Raw genomic sequence first — 17,877 nt, 5'->3', positions numbered from 1 at the left:
ATCTAGGATTGATTTAGTGTTAGGCCTAGTCTTTATGATTCTTTACATAGTATGAAAAGAAAAAAAATCTCATCATACTAGATTCCATCTCATACCCTCAAAGGGGATCATCTGCTTCTTGCTGTCCTTCCTAGACTTGGTACGTTACATTGTAAGACTGTTCGCCGCTTTAACTGTGGACTTGCTCCCTTAGGAATCAGAGAAGATCATTGCTGAGCTGAATGAAACCTGGGAAGAGAAGCTGCGTAAAACAGAGGCTATCAGAATGGAGAGGTGAGGAGGTTAAACTCTGGGAACGCTTCTAAATTTTCTAGGACATTTGTATTACTTTTATAGTAAGAAAGGATAAAATAGAAGTTAAAAACAAAGAACCTTCCCTCACAAAACAAAACAAAAAATAAACTTGGCTGGGGACATGGGGCCAAGTCGGATTAACACTTCGAAGTGAAATTCGCATATTTGAAATGTTCTCTAAGGAGTCGTGGTGCTTCCATAGTTATCATACTGCATGTTGCGTGGGATCCATGTAAAAATGGAGGATACTGAAGGATAGAGTTTTTAATTTGCAAAAAGACTGCCTTTGATAATGGCCCAAATAAAAAAAGCTGTTCTGATTATTACCTTTCAGTTCTCTAGAACCTCTTTGGTAAGGAATGAAGTAGTTTGGGATGCAAACGTTTTTTTTTCAGAAAGTAGATTTTAATGCCATACATACAGTAGCTACTCAGTAGATCACATTAGGACATGTTGAAACAGATCTTTTTTTCTTTTTTTTTTAAAAGATTTTATTGGGGAAGGGGAACAGGACTTTATTGAGGAACAGTGTGTACTTCTAGGATTTTCTTCCAAGTCAAGTCGTTGTCCTTTTAGTCTTAGTTGTGGAGGGCGCAGCTCAGCTCCAGGTCCAATTGCCGTTAGTTGCAGGGGGTGCTGCCCACCATCCCTTGGAGGGAGTCAAACTGGCAACCTTGTGGTTGAGAGGATGCGCTCCAACCAACTGAGCCATCCGGGAGCTCATCGGCAGCTCAGCTCAAGGTGCCCTGTTCAATCTTAGTTGCAGATGGGGGCGGAGCCCACCATCCCTTGCAGGACTCTAGGAGTTGAACCGGCAACCTTGCGGTTGAGAGCCCACTGGCCCGTGTGGGAATCAAACCGGCAGCCTTTGGCATAAGGAGCATGGAGCTCCAACTGCCTGAGCCACCAGGCCAGCCACGGGTTGCAAGCTTTTAAAATCCCTATTCTGACTCAACCTCTCAGTTCTCTACCCAATGTGAATATAACCCAAAATAATACTTTGCTATTGGAATAAATATACATTTTTAAAAATGTCAGTTTCTGTTTTTTCTCTTCATAGAAAAGGCAGAAATGAATTCTAATGATACAGTAAATGTATCAAACAATTAGAATTTTTTTCCTTTAGTTTTTGGAATAAGGAAAGGTTTATTGATTGAGAGGGTGCCAACTGAGAAGATAGGAGCCTTAGTAGTTCCTAAAATGCATTTGAGAATTTCCTTATTATAGCGATTTTAAGCTAGAATTGTTGAACCAATATGCTGGGCGTGGGAACATATTTGAGAAAAATCACATTTCTAGACAGTACTCCATATATCTAAGTTACTTTCTGATTGCTTTCTTAGATTTTGAAGAAATGGTTCTTTGAGTTGTATGTATAGCCTTAAGGAATATCCCTTTCTTCCTTTTGTTTTTATATTAATAGACATTTATTATCTGCCTCCAAAGTCAGACAAGACAGTTCTTATTTGGGTGAATATATCTTTACGTAACATAGGAACATAATTTATTTTGAATGTGCTATTTGTCTTAAAAATAATTTCTCTTAATGAAACGGATTCTTTCACATATATATTACTAACTTTAAACAGGAACAATTGTTTTTGCTTTGCATGCTTTATTTTTTAGTTAGTATTATTCTCATTTTATTGACATCTTGGTATTCTGATGGGATTGTTTTTTCTAGAGAGGCCTTGTTGGCTGAGATGGGAGTAGCCATTCGGGAAGATGGAGGAACCCTGGGGGTTTTCTCACCTAAAAAGGTAGGAAACAGTGTTTTGAAACTCAACCAAACAGAAACACTTTTTGCTTGGATAGTCACTGATGTGCTTCATGTCTTTCTGGGTTTGCCCCTCCTAACCTGCCCCCTTTTTTTATCTTGAGGTTTGGATTAATTTCAGATATTTCTGATTTCATCATACGGTACAAGGGCAGCCTACTTCTAAAAGGCCTGTTTACAAAGGAAGACCTAAGGCAGTATACCTCTAATCATCTTCATTGTTGCTTTCTCTGAAGTTCCCAGCCTAACCTAGCATACCTTGCTTCAGTTTGGCTACTCTTTCTGTGTAGATTTTCCCACAGATGCCAGCAACCCTGATTTATAACTCTTTGGAAGCAATTTCAGCTGTTCAGGTTTGTGTAGAAAATGACTGCTTCAGTTTGCTTCTGCAGTTTGTGAAGTGGTAGAATGCCTTTTAGCTAATTACAATAGTCAAGTTCTTTTTTTTTTACTAAGTTACTTCTTACTTAGATACTGGAAAATTATTATCAAGTGATTATTTTGTGTGCTTATTTATATGATAATGACAGGACATATATTGATGTACAAAGCATATATTTCATACCAGTAATAGCTGGTCCTTCATTTCAGATGACTTCGAGTTGGCTATTGGAGACTTAAATAAACACCTTCATGTGAGGCTCTAATGATGATTTCTGTAGGTTAGCATAGAATGGGTGGGGAGTTTTCCCTTGGTACTTTTATTTTATGTGATATGAAATATTCCTGTGGTTTTTGCTAGGATTCTTTTGGTTAGGTTTTTCTATCAAGGCTACATAAATAAATTCCAATATGTTATTTTCAACAAAGAAGATTGGTTTAAAGAAAGTTTAGATACATATTGTAGGACTGGAACAATAATAAAAGTATTTTATACATTTATGTTGTCAAAGGTCAGTGACTTTCACAGTGTAATAGTTTTTTCTTCAGTAAGATATTATTTATTCAGATACATTACTTACGATTATAGAGATTTTAGCATTTATAGTCTTGTTAGAATTTAGATTGTGCTCTACATATATCTAAATTTATATCTAAAGGTATTTTATAATGTCTTCAAGTGTTAAAAATTGGGGAAATTTTTGTAACAGCCTGTAAAAATACGACGTTTAACAAATCAAAACTAACTTGAATAAATTTTATGATATAAATAGCACAGAATTCTAAACTGACATCTCTATTTCCAAAGCTTTTTCTTACTTTACTTTTACTCATCTTGCTTTAACTTTCTAGACTTCCTCAGGAAAGAGATACCCACCACTGACCACATGCAAAGTCAGTTTTAGCACCTGTTTCTGATGTATTAACTTGATTGTAGTAATCATATTACCACATAGAGTACATATTAAGTTGACGCACTGCACACCTTTAAAAAATCACGTTCTTCAATCTAAATAGATACAGTTTTTGCCAATCATACCTTAATAAAATTGAGGGGAAAATACTTTTAGAAAAGAAAAGCAAAAAAGGACCTTTTTCCTTAGGCCAATGTCATGATGGGCTCTAAAGAATGCTGCCCCGAGAGGGCTATGACTGTCTGAAACCAGCAGAGCTCTCAGACCGCAGAGGCACATGCTAGCTGAGAAGACATAGAGGTTTTCCTGATTGATTTTTAATCATCTTTTGCAATCTTTTTCCTTAACCCCCCTCATCTGACTCTTCTTTCATTTTTCTGTATTCACTGACGCTGTCTTGAGTAGATTTTGACCCCTAGACCATGTAACTTATTTTTAGATTCCAATGGGGTATTTTCACCAAAGAAGGTTAGTTTTTAAAAGATTTTAGAATTATTAGAGTTAGATGAAGAGGATTTTTTAAAGATGGTGTGTATTATTGAATATCAGTAATTTTAATTTCTTCTTTAAGGTAAAGACTAATAAACTAAAGGCAATAACTGGGACCATGGAAAAACTGATAAAAATTACAGAGGGAGATCATGGGGGGATGTGGTGACATTTTTATAAAGTAAATGAAAAATTAAGTATTTATTGGGATTGTAGTGGAGGAAAAACAATTCCCTCTACCCTTCTGAGTTCTTGGCTGGGAGCCCTGTAATAAAAGACAGGTTAACAAGAGAAAATGCAGACAAGTTTATTAACATGACTACCTCATGTATACGTGAGAGATACCCAGGGAAAATGAGGAACTCCTGAGGTGACTTCGAATTCAGGCTTAGATATTATCTTAATAGGGAAAGAGGTGGGGGAAGGAGACGTCTCAGGGGCGAGGACACGGTTTTTCAGGAAGATGACTGAGCCCTTAGAAGAGCAGATGGGAGGTAGGATTGATTGTGACAAAGAGTGGCTGTGGTGTCCATTTCTGGGCTCCTCTCCTGTGATAAGAGTCAGTCTTCCCTCGTTGGGAAACTCCTGGAAGGGATTTATGACCACTGAATGCTTTTTGAGATGTCTGTGTTTATTTAGGCAGGTAAAGGGAGTTCGGAGAAGGCCTCTCCCTGCATTATCTGCTTTTCAAGTGTCTACAGCTCAAAATAATATGTCAAAGTATCATATTTTGGAGTAGCATATTCTGCTACCCTTCAAGATTTTTGTCCAAGTGTTTACAAAAATTAGGATTAACGTATCCAGAGACTCAGCCTGTCCTAATTTTTCTTTTGTGTTCTGGATGCTTTGACCTTATCAAGAATTAGAACTCATGTTCTTAAATCGAATGCATTAGTGCAGTTTGGGAAGGCCTGAAGAGTGTTTTCTGTTCATTATGGAATCACAAGTAAGAATAAAAAAAGTCGCTTTTCTAGCCACGATGGGTAATCCAAGAAGCCATCAGCCTCCTGTAGGTCTCTGATGTCACAGCCTTCTCAGTGGTGCTTGCTCCGAATTGATAATCTATAACCTATTTCAGACCCCACATCTTGTTAACCTCAATGAGGACCCACTGATGTCCGAATGCCTGCTTTATTACATCAAAGATGGAATTACAAGGTACATTTGTTTCTTTTCTCTTAGTTGATTGAATAACTTGTTTGTTGAAAAATTTGTGGTAGTGATTTCCTGTTTTTCTCATCTGAAATAATTACCAACTATTAATATCTTTTCTACTCTTCCCAAATTATGTGTTTTAGCTAGCTGAACCAGTTAACATGTAGTTTTTCCCTAAAAGACCCTAAGTAAATTTGTTTTCTTTTAACACCTTACATGAATTCATTAGGGAGATTTGTTCACGCGTATTTTTTTATAATGCTGTGCGTTTCATTGGTATATCATTGTTCCTTGGTTTCTGATTCTGATGTTGACCATCTATGAAAATAAAATTTGCAGTTGAAAGCCTCTGATTTAAAAAAAAGTGGTACCTTTTTTGTAGGTACCAAAGAATATTCTTTGGGAGAAAGAGGTTCATTGTTTGTAGAGTTTTTTGTGTTTGAATTGCCTTGGGAAACACTGTCACTTGTGCTCAGGGTTGGCCAGGCAGATGCCGAGCGGCGCCAGGACATCGTGCTGAGCGGGGCGCACATTAAAGAAGAGCATTGTGTATTCCGGAGTGAGAGGAACAACAGTGGGGACGGTGAGAGCGCCTGGCTTAGCTTATCCAACAGCCTTTTCATTCCCTACTGAGACATCCGCAAGACTCGGGAGTCCTGCCTCTCTCAGTGATACTTTCTCATACAGTCTAACATTTGCAAACGGAGAAACCTGGGCTGCTTATGGATGTAGGGGGACACACAGCTACTTTACATGAAAATAGCCCGGACAAAAGGAGCCCTTCTGTTACTGCCAAGAACTGAGACGGACATAGGCAATTAGGCTTGGTCCTGAATGTTAATTATTTGATAGGCAAGAAAGAGGGAGCAAATACCCTGGATAGTGAGAGGTTTGAAGGACCTCTAGCCTTAACCCAGTAGAATTTCTTTTTATTGAAAAGGGAAGAAAAAGTCAATCTTAGTCAATCTTGATTTTTTTTTTGTCCAGGTTATTAACAAAACAACAACAATTTAATAGTATTTTTGTGCTATACAATTCCTTCCTCAAAATATTAGCTTTTGATATTAAGTTTCTGGTTATGACCTCTGTTTCATGCTTAAGATTTCTGATGGTTTCGGGTGTATAGACTGAACTGTCAGATATCACCAAAATTGATATTTCATATCTTCTTCTGAGGTTTATCAAATTTATGTAAATGTTTCTGTCTTAGCCACAGCCCTGGTTGTGGTACCCGAAAACTATTATATAGCTGCTAAGCCACTTGATTACAGGAATCTATTCTAATTACCCTGAATCCTCATAGCCACCTGCTTTCCATTATTTTATTCCAGCGGTTTGTGATGCTAACATTAGTTTGCATTCCTCTTAGTTATCGTGATGCTGGAGCCCTGTGAACGTTCAGAAACCTACGTAAATGGCAAGAGGGTGGCCCAGCCTGTTCAGCTGCGCTCAGGTGAGACTCACCTGAGAGAGGTTTGACATCTTTGGCAAAGATCACATAGCTTTTGTGAGCAACTCTAATATCTGACTCTTTGTTTAAAGGCTGAAATGATAGTCAGCATTAGGATTTCTGTAAAACTCCTAAAGCTGTCTTTTTGCATTAGGGAGATCATTAACATAGGTACTATACATTCCAGAAATGGTTTCTTAACCCTGTTTCTGTTTTGTGCCAGGAAACCGTATCATCATGGGTAAAAACCACGTGTTTCGTTTTAACCACCCGGAGCAAGCACGGGCTGAGCGGGAGAAGACCCCTTCTGCTGAGACCCCCTCTGAGCCTGTGGACTGGACGTTTGCCCAAAGAGAGCTTCTGGAAAAACAAGGAATCGATATGAAACAGGAGATGGAGAAAAGGTAATGTCTAAATGCGATGTGGCCCACGTGACTGTCACCTCTTTAAACATAGAGTAAGTAGCATTTATGAAACAGCTGAGTGATTTCCTCATGGATTCTTTTCCTCTCTTGTTTTTCTTTTCCTTCTAGGCTGCAGGAAATGGAGATCCTATACAAAAAGGAGAAGGAGGAAGCAGATCTTCTCTTGGAGCAGCAGAGACTGGTAGGAGTCCATCCTGAACCCTCCATTAGAAAAGGGCGGCTTGCTCTCATACCTTCCCTGTCCCACCAATGAGCACGCGCCACCTGGCTTCCTCTACTATCCTTGAAAGCACACTCTATTCTCTCAATTCCTTAATGGAGAATGAACTTCCACCTCCTCATAGCCTTCGCCTGAAAACCTGTCCACAAGGTCCTGTTTTGTGCTTTTTATGTCCTAAAGTCAAACCTTTACTTCTGTCAAAACCAAGTGCTTTTTGAGGAAACAGTGGGAGCTTTTCTGGTAGACTTTGCCTCTTGATAGTGGTTTTTGAGTATGCGTCAGTGTGGTTCTTTTATTAATAGTCCCTCTGCATATTGAATCTGGTGGGTGTTTGCCTTGGTTTTGTTTCTGATCACCTGATAGTACTAATTCTCTGCTCTTGTGCCTGACCTGGGGGTTGTTCTTGTGCTGGGTGGACTTTCTCTTTTTTTGTTGTTGTTTTTTTTTTAGTTAAACTGTGTCTAAAAGTGTTGCTGCACAGTTGCATGTGTTAATCCTTTTCTGTTCCCCTGCATGGAGTCTGAATTCTTCAGTAAGGGCCTGTGTGGCATATGGGTGACAGTGGAAGCAGGGGCTATACAGCTAACGCAGGTAGGAGAGGGAAGCCTGCTTCCTCTGAGTCGAGAAAGGGTTTGGGTGAGCAGCGGAAAAGTTGGAAAAGTTGGTTTAAGGTCGCAGCTTATAATGCTAATGGTTAGCATTTTAGGATTTAATTGATTTTCCAAGTTTGATAGAAACGGAATCTCATGAATAAATTGATCCATGAGTTAGATTTTCATTTGTAAAGCCATCCAGTTTTGGTTAACAAAGCCCTGGTTATAAGAAGCTTCTTGGCATTTATTTGATGCGTAAAAGGTGTAACAGACCTTTGGATACTGTGGGTGCAGTTTAGGAATTTCCCAATTGTTAAAAATTCATGAAGTCTTTTAAGATAAGGGGATATTAGGGAGAAAGCTGGAATACTTGTTTCTTCCCTTAGCGTAAGATACTGCAGGTAAACTACAGCCTTATCGCCATGCTGTACTTCCGGGAAGAGAAGCTATGGCGAGATGAAATGCCACGCCTTGAGCACAGGCAGCCTTTGCTGGGCAGCTCAGTTCTCAGGTGGGCAGTGGGTTAGCTAGTTAGTTTATTATCTTGGAAATTATAATAAAGCCCAAAAAGGATGGATTGTAAGAATGAATCAAGTGTTTGGGACAAGAAGATAGCAGTTATATATAGAATCTGTTTAGGAGGCCTAATTGGCATACAGTTTTTAATAAAAATGGAAAGATGTAGCTACAATGTGATTAGGGACTTCAAAGGTTTATGACACATGAAGGAGCCTTTTATCTTAATAATATAGCATAATCTAATAACATGGTCTGTGAGAGATCAAACAAGGACAGGTATAATTAAGCTGTATTTATTAACAGTAGTGCCTTGTAATTGTATAGTAGTGCTTTATAATTTAGAGAGTTTTAACATCTTTTTTTTTAAATTCCTGAAACAACCTTCTTTGGTAACTGTGTATGTAAATAAATGAGTAATATTTCCTCCGGTTTATATTTTCTCCAAACTGAGGAGACAAAGCCTAAAAAAATTCTGTCTTGCCCACTCTTAAATACCATGAAGTCATGGGTCTGAGGCTTAAACTTAAACTTGGGTCTTCTGACTTACTCCACTGTTCTGTTCAGTAGAGCAGTGCTTCTCAACCAGGTGCTAAAAGGCAGGTGCTGATTGAGTAGGTCTGGGGTGGGCCCTGAGGTTCTGCACTTGTAACCAGCCTTCAGGTGGTGCCCAAGCTGCTGGTCCAGAGACCAACCTGTGAGTAACTAGGTAGGAAAGACTCCTGGTGGCTGCTACCCTCCATAAGCAGAGCTGGTGATCATCCTCTGCTCTGAAATAAGAGGATGACCGTTCAGAAAAGGGAAAGGAAAGGTCTCTAAGACACATAGTTCCAGGGGAGATACTTAGTCTGCAGGGATTCAGCTTCTGATTGTTACTTGCTCTACGTATCTCAAAGCAAGCTAGAATTTCACGAGTAGACCCTTAAAGCAAGGAGGTGACTTTCCCCCACAAGTCCAGCTGTCTATTCCATTTAAATTTCTCGTCCTCAAGAGGAGTTGACTTATAATGCTTTTGCCTGGAGAGTACCTGGCAGTAATAGCAGTGAATGGAAAATGTATTTTTATGATCCCGTATTAGTCAACCAACAGAAATATTTCACATGCACCCTATGAATAAACATTGAGCGGATACAAAGGCATTATTATTCAGTAAATATTTTTTCACATTTATTATATGTGATCACTTTTGCATAATGACAGCATTAAGAAACGAATTCAGGGTCATGAGTTTTATATCATGATAATTCCCCGTATGCGTCACACTGTTACATTCTCTTCTAGTTAGTGCTCTGTTATATGCCTGGTCCTTTCTGTGCTTGCTTTTTTACACCTGTGTTTTGGGTAGCTTCTCTCTTCTATTTGTATAAGCTTCTTGCAGTCTCTGCAGGAGACCCACTTTACATTTGGTATTTAATGAAAACAGAAGTATCTTTGAGTGACGTGTGAATTGGACAGACCTGAGCAGTTTTTTCACCCCCATAATAAATGAATCTAAATATCTTAAAATCTTTTCCTTTTTTTGGACATGAAATAGGATTTACATCTTGGCACATAGACTTTGCATATAGACTTTTTAGTATCACAGTCAGTATGTGACGGGGATATGTTTGAGTGACATGGAGAACCGAGTCGATATGACAGTATTTAAAAAAGAAAGAAAATTATGGCCACTTGATTTAATTTGAGTTCTTTTGAATTTATGTAGACTAATTTATGTTTTATTTTGGAGTTTAAAGATATAACTGTTATCTTTCAATCTTGACAATGATTAGAACATTTGTTCGTTATTTCCTAAATTAGGTAATATTCACCTTATCCTTAAGCAATTTAAAAGAAAGAGCCAGGGGGGGAAAATAATAGTTGTCAGTTATGTGGGAAGAATCAGAGATTGTGTATAAACTCAGTTTATATATATTTACAAGGAAACCTTTTGTAGGAGTCAGACATACTTTGTACTTTCATGTAATTAATGTCATCTTTTGTCACTTAAGAGTAACCATTTTTTAAACTAAAAATGAAAAGAAAAAAATAGTGTAGAGTCTGTAAATTTAGCTTTATCTGCTTTTTGTTGCTAAATTTTCAAGTAGGTAGGGGTTGTAAATTGGTTTAGTACCCATTATAGACCAACAGAAATAATACAAATCAGTAGTGTCATCTCCAAATTCAGGGACCAAGTTTATTGTCATTGTTAAAGGTTATTTTTTTGTTCCCCAGAAAGTAACTGTACATGAAAATCTTTGGTATAGAAAGCAAGATTTATCAGTTATCAGTTTTGATTAACAAAAAAAACTTGACTAGAGATAATTTTGGTAATCACAGCCAAGTAAAAGAGACAATTAAGTAAGAATATTTTCATTTACTACACTATCTCAAACTATTCTAATGAGTAGAGTCGTTTCCCAGGAACTTTTATTTCCTGAATAGAAATTCTTTCTTAATCCTATTCATTTTAGGGGATTTAAATCTAGTATTTCTTTTATTTAGATCCGTGTTATCAAGATTTGTTTGTGTTAAGCATACTTGGTTATTATCCAAAGTCAGGCTGTGTTTTTAGGCCTAAGTAAAAATTTTTTTGAAAAAGAAGTAATGGTGCAAAGATAGGTAGAAAGCGAGATTTAGAGAAAAACGTTTTGGAGTGGATCCATTTCATATGAACAGAATATAATCTTGGTGTTTTGGGTGTTGATAGGAAGAGTTGTCGCTTAAAGTGATATTTCTCAAATAGCTAGAACTGCCATGGGTTTTCATAGATAGAAAATATCTCTAAGTTGTATTTATTAAAGTATTACTTGGGGAATTTTAAATGATATTTAATAAAAGTATTTGCCTCGCTTAATTTATGCTCCGGATGTTTGTTTCTTAAAATTTTGTAGGTGAGGTGTGTTTATTGATTTAAGTGTGAAAAACAAAATAGCAGACCCACTGTAAGGATCCTTTTTTATGCTTTCTTGTTCTCTGGATAACAAATTTTAATTGTACAAACGAAATGGATCAATTTGACAGGACATAAGAAAATAGCAAATCCAATGTATGCTCACAGAAAGACTAGTTTCAAAACCTTCTTGTCTTCTAGAAAACAGTTTGTTTGATGAGAACCTCACATGGTCTGCTAGTAGAGATTCTTAGCATTTTTAACATCATCCCTATTTGTTCCTTTTTCTACTTTCTCATCTTCTAACTTTTTTCTAGGGCTGCTCTTTTTAGTAAAGCTAAACAAAACGTGGCATCCTACAGCCTTACTAACCTTTGTTAATCCGCCTGCTCGTCACATCTTGTATGGCATCTGTGCTCACTCATGGGGAAAGAGTTTCTGGAAGAAGCAACAGCAATAACCAAGGCAAATGTGGGGAAGTGGCTGCATGGGTGTTAGCATGTGTGGGGTATAGGTTTGACTTCATTTTCTGAAGCTAGTGGAGATGTTCTTTCACACCATTTTGTTAATAACTTCATGTGACCTTAGAGTGAGATACTCACTCACTGTGTCAGTCTTCCTAAGAAATTTGCTTGCAGATTTCATCACTTATGCCAGAAAGTAGAAATTTGGATTAGTGTTAGTAATTAAACAAATCTTTATATTAATAATAATCTATGTATGCATATATCTTAATAGACTTGCTCATCATTTAGGGGTTTTGTTTTGTTTTTTAGGGACTTTTTTGTTTTTAAATTTGGTTTAGGCTTTTTTGCTTGCTTTTTCTTCAATTTGGTTTTCATTTTTTACATTTTAATTTTGGTTATTTTGGGGCCATTTTTTGATTTTGTTTTTCCAAAGGACGCGGATTCTGATAGCGGGGACGATTCTGACAAGAGGTCCTGTGAAGAGAGCTGGAAACTGATTACTTCTCTGAGAGAAAAGCTACCTCCCAGCAAGTTGCAAACCATTGTTAAAAAATGTGGCCTCCCCAGCAGTGGGAAGAAACGAGAACCAATTAAAATGTATCAAATACCCCAAAGACGGCGCCTGAGTAAAGATTCCAAGTGGGTCACCATCTCAGATCTTAAGATTCAGGCTGTCAAAGAGATATGCTATGAAGTAGCTCTCAACGATTTCAGGCATAGTCGGCAGGAGATTGAGGCCTTGGCCATTGTTAAGATGAAAGAGCTTTGTGCCATGTACGGGAAGAAAGATCCCAATGAGCGGGACTCCTGGAGGGCAGTGGCCAGGGATGTGTGGGACACTGTTGGTGTCGGGGATGAGAAGATTGAAGACATGATGGCCACGGGGAAAGGCGGGACTGATGTAGATGACCTCAAGGTTCACATAGACAAGCTGGAAGATATTTTGCAAGAAGTCAAAAAGCAAAATAACATGAAAGATGAGGAGATAAAAGTCTTGAGAAATAAAATGCTCAAAATGGAGAAAGTTTTGCCCCTGATTGGATCGCAGGAACAGAAAACCCAAGCAAGCCACAAAGCAAAGGAACCTGTTGGTGCTGGCATCACTAGCAAGGCTGAGAATGATGTCAGTCAAGGAGACAGTGGAGAACTTGGGAAGGAAGAGCGTGTTTCCCAGCTGATGAACGGGGATCCCGCGTTCCGACGGGGACGGCTGCGCTGGATGAGGCAGGAGCAAATCCGCTTTAAGAACCTGCAGCAGCAGGAGATAACAAAGCAGCTTCGTCGGCAGAATGTACCTCATAGGTTCATCCCTCCTGAGAATCGGAAGCCCCGGTTCCCCTTTAAGAGCAATCCTAAACACAGGAACTCTTGGAGTCCTGGGACACATATCATCATAACAGAAGATGAGGTTATAGAGCTTAGAATTCCAAAAGATGAAGAGGGAAGGAAAGCAAATAAAGAGGACAACCAAGAAAAGGGTGGTAGAGCTGTTTCTAAGGATCCCCAGTTACCATGGGGCTCTCAGGGCCCGCGAAGTCAAGACCACATGCAAGTTAGCAAGCAGCATATTAATAATCAACAACAGCAACCTCAGTTACGCTGGAGAAGCAATTCTCTCAATAATGGCCAACCGAAGAACATGCGCTGCCAGGCGTCGGCCTCGTCAGAATCCTTAAACTCCCCCAGTGGTCACCCTACCGCTGATCTGCAGACTTTCCAGGCGAAGCGCCATATTCATCAACACCGTCAGTCTTACTGTAATTATAACACTGGAGGTCAGCTAGAGAGCAGTGCAGCCAGTTCCTATCAGAGGCAGATGGACAAAACCAACCATTGTAGCCAGTTTGTGACACCTCCACGGATGAGGCGACAGTTCTCAGCACCCAATCTCAAAGCTGGTCGAGAAACCACAGTATAAACTACTGGACAAACTTGAAATCCTGGTGGAGGAAACGGGCGATGTTAGCTCGTGATTTGAGTTGGTTCTAGCCTTGGCCTTGAGTTCCTACTATTTACATTGTGATTGGAATGTTGCGTTCCTACAAATAATAACTGATTTTATTATTGTCAAAACATAAAACACTGGTAAATGTTTCAACGCCTCCCTTTTGTTTGTATACCATAAAGGGGCAGTTTCTGGAATTTTGGACAGAACACTGAGACCTCCCATTTTTTCTGAGACTTCCCTCCTTTCTTGGTGCCTAGATAATATACTTACTTGCACAGACTGGTCTTATTTTGGTGCAAGTTTGCTATGTTTTTATAATGCCTATACATTTGATCTGATATCCAGAAAGACCTGCCTTTTGGTTTATACAGCCATTCAAAAGGGGAATTTGACATGTAGAATTAAATGTCTATCATTTCCCCATAAATGTTAGTTTAAAAATAATTACATGCAGCTATGTGCACACAGCTTTGCATTTCTCACCCGTGTCAGTCCTTTTTAAAAATATAATTGGACTTTTCAGAAGCCCAAACTAAATGTATTCAGACACACTTTGTAGTACACAGCTTTGCATCTTCCACGGAACTTCCACACCCTCTTATTCTTCTACATTTACATAGAACTGATGCAGTAGGTTTTTTGTTTTTCTCTTACTGTATCAGTATATGTATGAAATTTGTCATACTGAAATATTTAAATTGGCACCGTATCTGGATTTCTGTCTATGGTTTGCATTTTGAAAGTTAATGTATCATTTCACACACACACACACACAAACACACACACTGAATTATACACCAAAATTATGCCAACAGGAGTACCAGAAAAATACTTATATGGTGCTCTGAGCAGTGTATATGTTTATAGGGAGGTTATTTGATGGAGAGAGGGAAGGGGTGGGCCATGGGGAGAAGGCTACAGCATACGGCTGAGTGCCACTCTTTTTCAGTAGATGATGAAATAATGAAATAGGTTAACTTTGGTTGAGTTTAGAATAAAGGAGATGATGTGTAATGAACTCTTCTTTGGTTACTAGTAGTAATGCTCACAGATACTCCAGCAAGCTAAGAGAAGGCCTGATGAACATTTAATGTATCAATACCTCATTTTACTGTGTTGTCTCAGTTTTCCTCACTGGAGAATCCACTAAAGATGGATTTTAATGGGAAGACAAGTTTTTCTACATCCTTCCTCATCTCTTGAACTTGTCAGAAACTTTAAAGAGGCGATGTGAAGAGCCAGAGACGTCGATGAGACTGCCTGACTTCATGTTGAAGAGTCCTAACTCACACTAAGTCATCTGTCAAACGCTGTCTTCCAGATGGTGGGAAAATTGCAGCCAAGATAGCAATTAGCATTCAAGGAAGCCTTAAAGATTGTGATTATGTAGTTGTTTTTTTTTTCTTCGCATGTGAGCACTATGCTTTATTAGAACATATTATTTTTAATCGTAGTATTTTTTGTTTGCTTCTAAGAAAGTGCTTTCTCAATGCACAGAAGATTGCTTCCAGTTAACTTTGGGGGATATTTTTGCTTTCATCGCTAGAACAGGCCTAGTCTTCAGCTGAAGCTTTATGGCAGGTTAGGCATGGGGAAGGATATTTGTAATGGGTTTAGTAATTGAGATGACCGCCTCCTGTACCATGTGTTTTGGATGTACGTGGTAGGCTACTTCAAATCAGTCACTTCATTGCATCTCATGTAAACCCCAGTTGTCCTTCTTGATGCTTAGATATACGTATGTTAACTATTTCTTTCTTGCAAAAAATTCGTTTTCTAACATTAGTAATAATAATGATTACTCAGCTTTCAACTCTGGAGTAGAAGTGAGCTCTGATTTCCCTAACTTGAGATGATGTAGGATAAGTCTCTGTATTTTCAGTTTTACGGTGACCTTTGCATCTCATGTGGGCAGGCGCCTGCCTGCCTTTCCCACAAAACCATGGGAGTGAGTGTCTTCTGGTGACCAGGTGGCACTGTAGAATGAAAAGTGGCGTTTTCACTTACATATGCGGGTTGTAATAAGCACTATGCCCGGATACTCCAGAGAATCAGGCGTGTGTTCGTCCTTCATTTGCTGTTCCAGGAGCCCTTATTTTCAATTGACCAGAGAGAAATGAACCAAGGTTTGATTGATTGTCACGTATGTCATCCCATGCATTTCAGAGCATATGCTTATCTTAGGAAATAACTGTGTGGGTAAAATTACTTCACTGACTCTTTACTAAGTAAGTACCTAGTGCCATGCTTTTGTGCTCTATTGGTAGAGCCCGTGCTGCTGTTTGTTTTTTGATTTGACGCTGTCTCTCCCGACACTTAAGTGGAACAAGACCAAAGAGAAATGGTCATCATTAAACCATTATAATTATATTATTGAAGTACTCCTAGCTATTATCATAGCAAAATGAAAAAAAAAGTGTTTTTGCTGTGGAATTATGTAATGATCTGCCATTAATGAAAATGTAGAGGAGCGCTAATTAATTGGTATAGTGTCACAAACTAAAATGGTATTCCACGGAGCGTTAAAGACATTCTGCTTATTACTAGTAAGCTTCAGCCAAAGGGCTTTTCCTTAATTTTTGCTTCTAATTCTTTTCAGCGCTTGGAATTGTTTCTCCTTTCACTGGAAATGCAATGAAGTATTGTTTATTCCGTGAAGTGACTTGAAGTGACCACTTGTGTTTTAGGTGCGGGCTGATCGAAACAAAACACAACACAGTTTATTGTTTATTCCGTGAAGTGACTTGAAGTGACCTCTAGTGCTTTAGGTGCAGGCTGATGCTGAAAAAAACAACACAGTTTGCCACACTGGTGTCTGAGTTGAAGGCTATTAGACTCCAGGAAATTACATCGATTTCCTCCCATCAGCGGCTGTATCCCTGGGCCTTACTGGTCCTTTGTAAACTTGCCTTAATGGTTTGTACAGGACTGGGAGGAGGGAGCTGCTGTGTTCGGTGTCCCTTAAGGAAGATGCCCTCTTAGGCACATGCAAAGCCAGCATTTGTTCTGTACTGTTGGAGCCAGATTCTGCATTGTGAGCAGTTTCATAATTGTCCAGTTTATGTCATCTTTCTGAGATTTTAAAATCTGCTCTAGATCCTTAGTTTGAACCACTCTAGGTTGTGAAATGTATTGGTTTCCTCCCTTTGTTACTGTAAAATCTTGTTGATGAACAATGGATTTCTCCCCCAATTTCTTAAAAAAGTGGTTGAAGATTGTCTTTCTTTGAGTTGTAAGATCTACCTTATCAGAAAGGGAGAGTTTGTAATGTTCAAAAAATAAAGTCCTCATTCAATAAAAGCTGAAGTCATCTTTTAAGAGTGTGATTTCTCTCTGATGTGGGAGGAGGGGGAAGTACAAGGTCATACTAATAGACTTGATTTTGACTTTTATGTATTGCTTTTGCATCTGAAGATGGTTGCAAGCTAATTAGTTTAAGCTTTTGCTTTCATTCCCCTTTTCTATTTATCAAAATTCTATCTTAAACGGGATCTTTAACCCCTACTTTATGCTACATTTTACTTAAAAACTTTTCTAGTATAAGATGAACGAAGAGATATCAAATATCACTTTCTGATTTGAGTTTAAACTGTGTTTTCAATTTTTTAATTATGTAATCTTGATTTGAAGGTTTTAAAAATGAAAGGGTATATACTTCCCTTCATATGGATAGGAACTAAATTTCTAAAAAGTTTTGAGTAACTGTTCAGGTTTTCTTTTTTACCTTTAACATTGCTTTTCTCCACCCAGAGTGTGGTGGTGTGCTAGAGGTGAAACAGGACAAAGCAGATGATTTTTCTAGAGTGAACCATCAGTCTTAATGGACATGACATGTTTTATATTGAATAACAGCACAATCATACGTTGTGGAGTAGAATACAAAAGCTACCTGAGATTTTTTTCGCCATGAGTTTTTCATATAAAATTTGGAACTTGAGAGAGAGAAGTGTTAGGCTTGGATGGATTTGCTGCTGCCTCATGTTCTTTCCCTTTGGGTACTTTGTATGTCTGTGCTGTTGGAGACACTGGGGGAAGAGTTGCCAAGACCCAACTACTGCTAGGGTGACACAGGTGATTCTAGTGCAGGATGACGTGTGCAGTGACAGTTGTGTCACAGGGGGAGGATGGGGAGAGTGTGGGGAAAGGTTTTTGAGGGAGGAAGGCCTGAGCCAAGAGCAAACTCCCCAAGTACAACTGGGAGTGTATCCAAGTAAAGAATGGTGGGCGGAGGGAGGAAGCATGTCAGGCCCAGGGGACTGCGAGTAACTCGAGGGGTCAGAGCATTGGCTGGGTGTCGGGGAATGAGTGGTAAGAGGCGCGGGCAGCTGGGTGGCCAAGGGCCAGATCCTGGCATGCTGAGGAGTTGGGATTTTATC

General features: G+C 38.8%; 1 protein-coding gene across 16 annotated transcripts in view; it reads left to right on the top strand.

The window, feature by feature from the left end:
• The window catches only part of KIF1B (kinesin family member 1B), a 136,075-nt gene that overhangs the window by 65,364 nt on the left and 52,834 nt on the right, over positions 1-17,877 (top strand). For 14 of the 16 annotated variants that reach the window (XM_081054974.1, XM_081054985.1, XM_081054973.1 and 11 more), the window contains 7 exons: positions 194-273; positions 1,979-2,054; positions 4,934-5,013; positions 5,487-5,593; positions 6,380-6,463; positions 6,684-6,864; positions 6,994-7,066. In XM_081054974.1, coding sequence (XP_080911100.1) covers positions 194-273; positions 1,979-2,054; positions 4,934-5,013; positions 5,487-5,593; positions 6,380-6,463; positions 6,684-6,864; positions 6,994-7,066 — 681 coding nt within the window. Of the gene's footprint in view, positions 1-193; positions 274-1,978; positions 2,055-4,933; positions 5,014-5,486; positions 5,594-6,379; positions 6,464-6,683; positions 6,865-6,993; positions 7,067-11,986; positions 16,826-17,877 lie in introns of those variants that run through there. The other 2 variants (XM_081054976.1, XM_081054977.1) reach the window with 1 other exon arrangement.

The sequence above is a fragment of the Rhinolophus hipposideros genome (genome assembly GCF_964194185.1).
Source record: "Rhinolophus hipposideros genome assembly, chromosome: 8".
Lineage (NCBI taxonomy): Eukaryota > Metazoa > Chordata > Mammalia > Chiroptera > Rhinolophidae > Rhinolophus > Rhinolophus hipposideros.
Note: the sequence above shows the minus strand (reverse complement) of the source record. Positions and strands in the feature narration are given on the sequence as shown.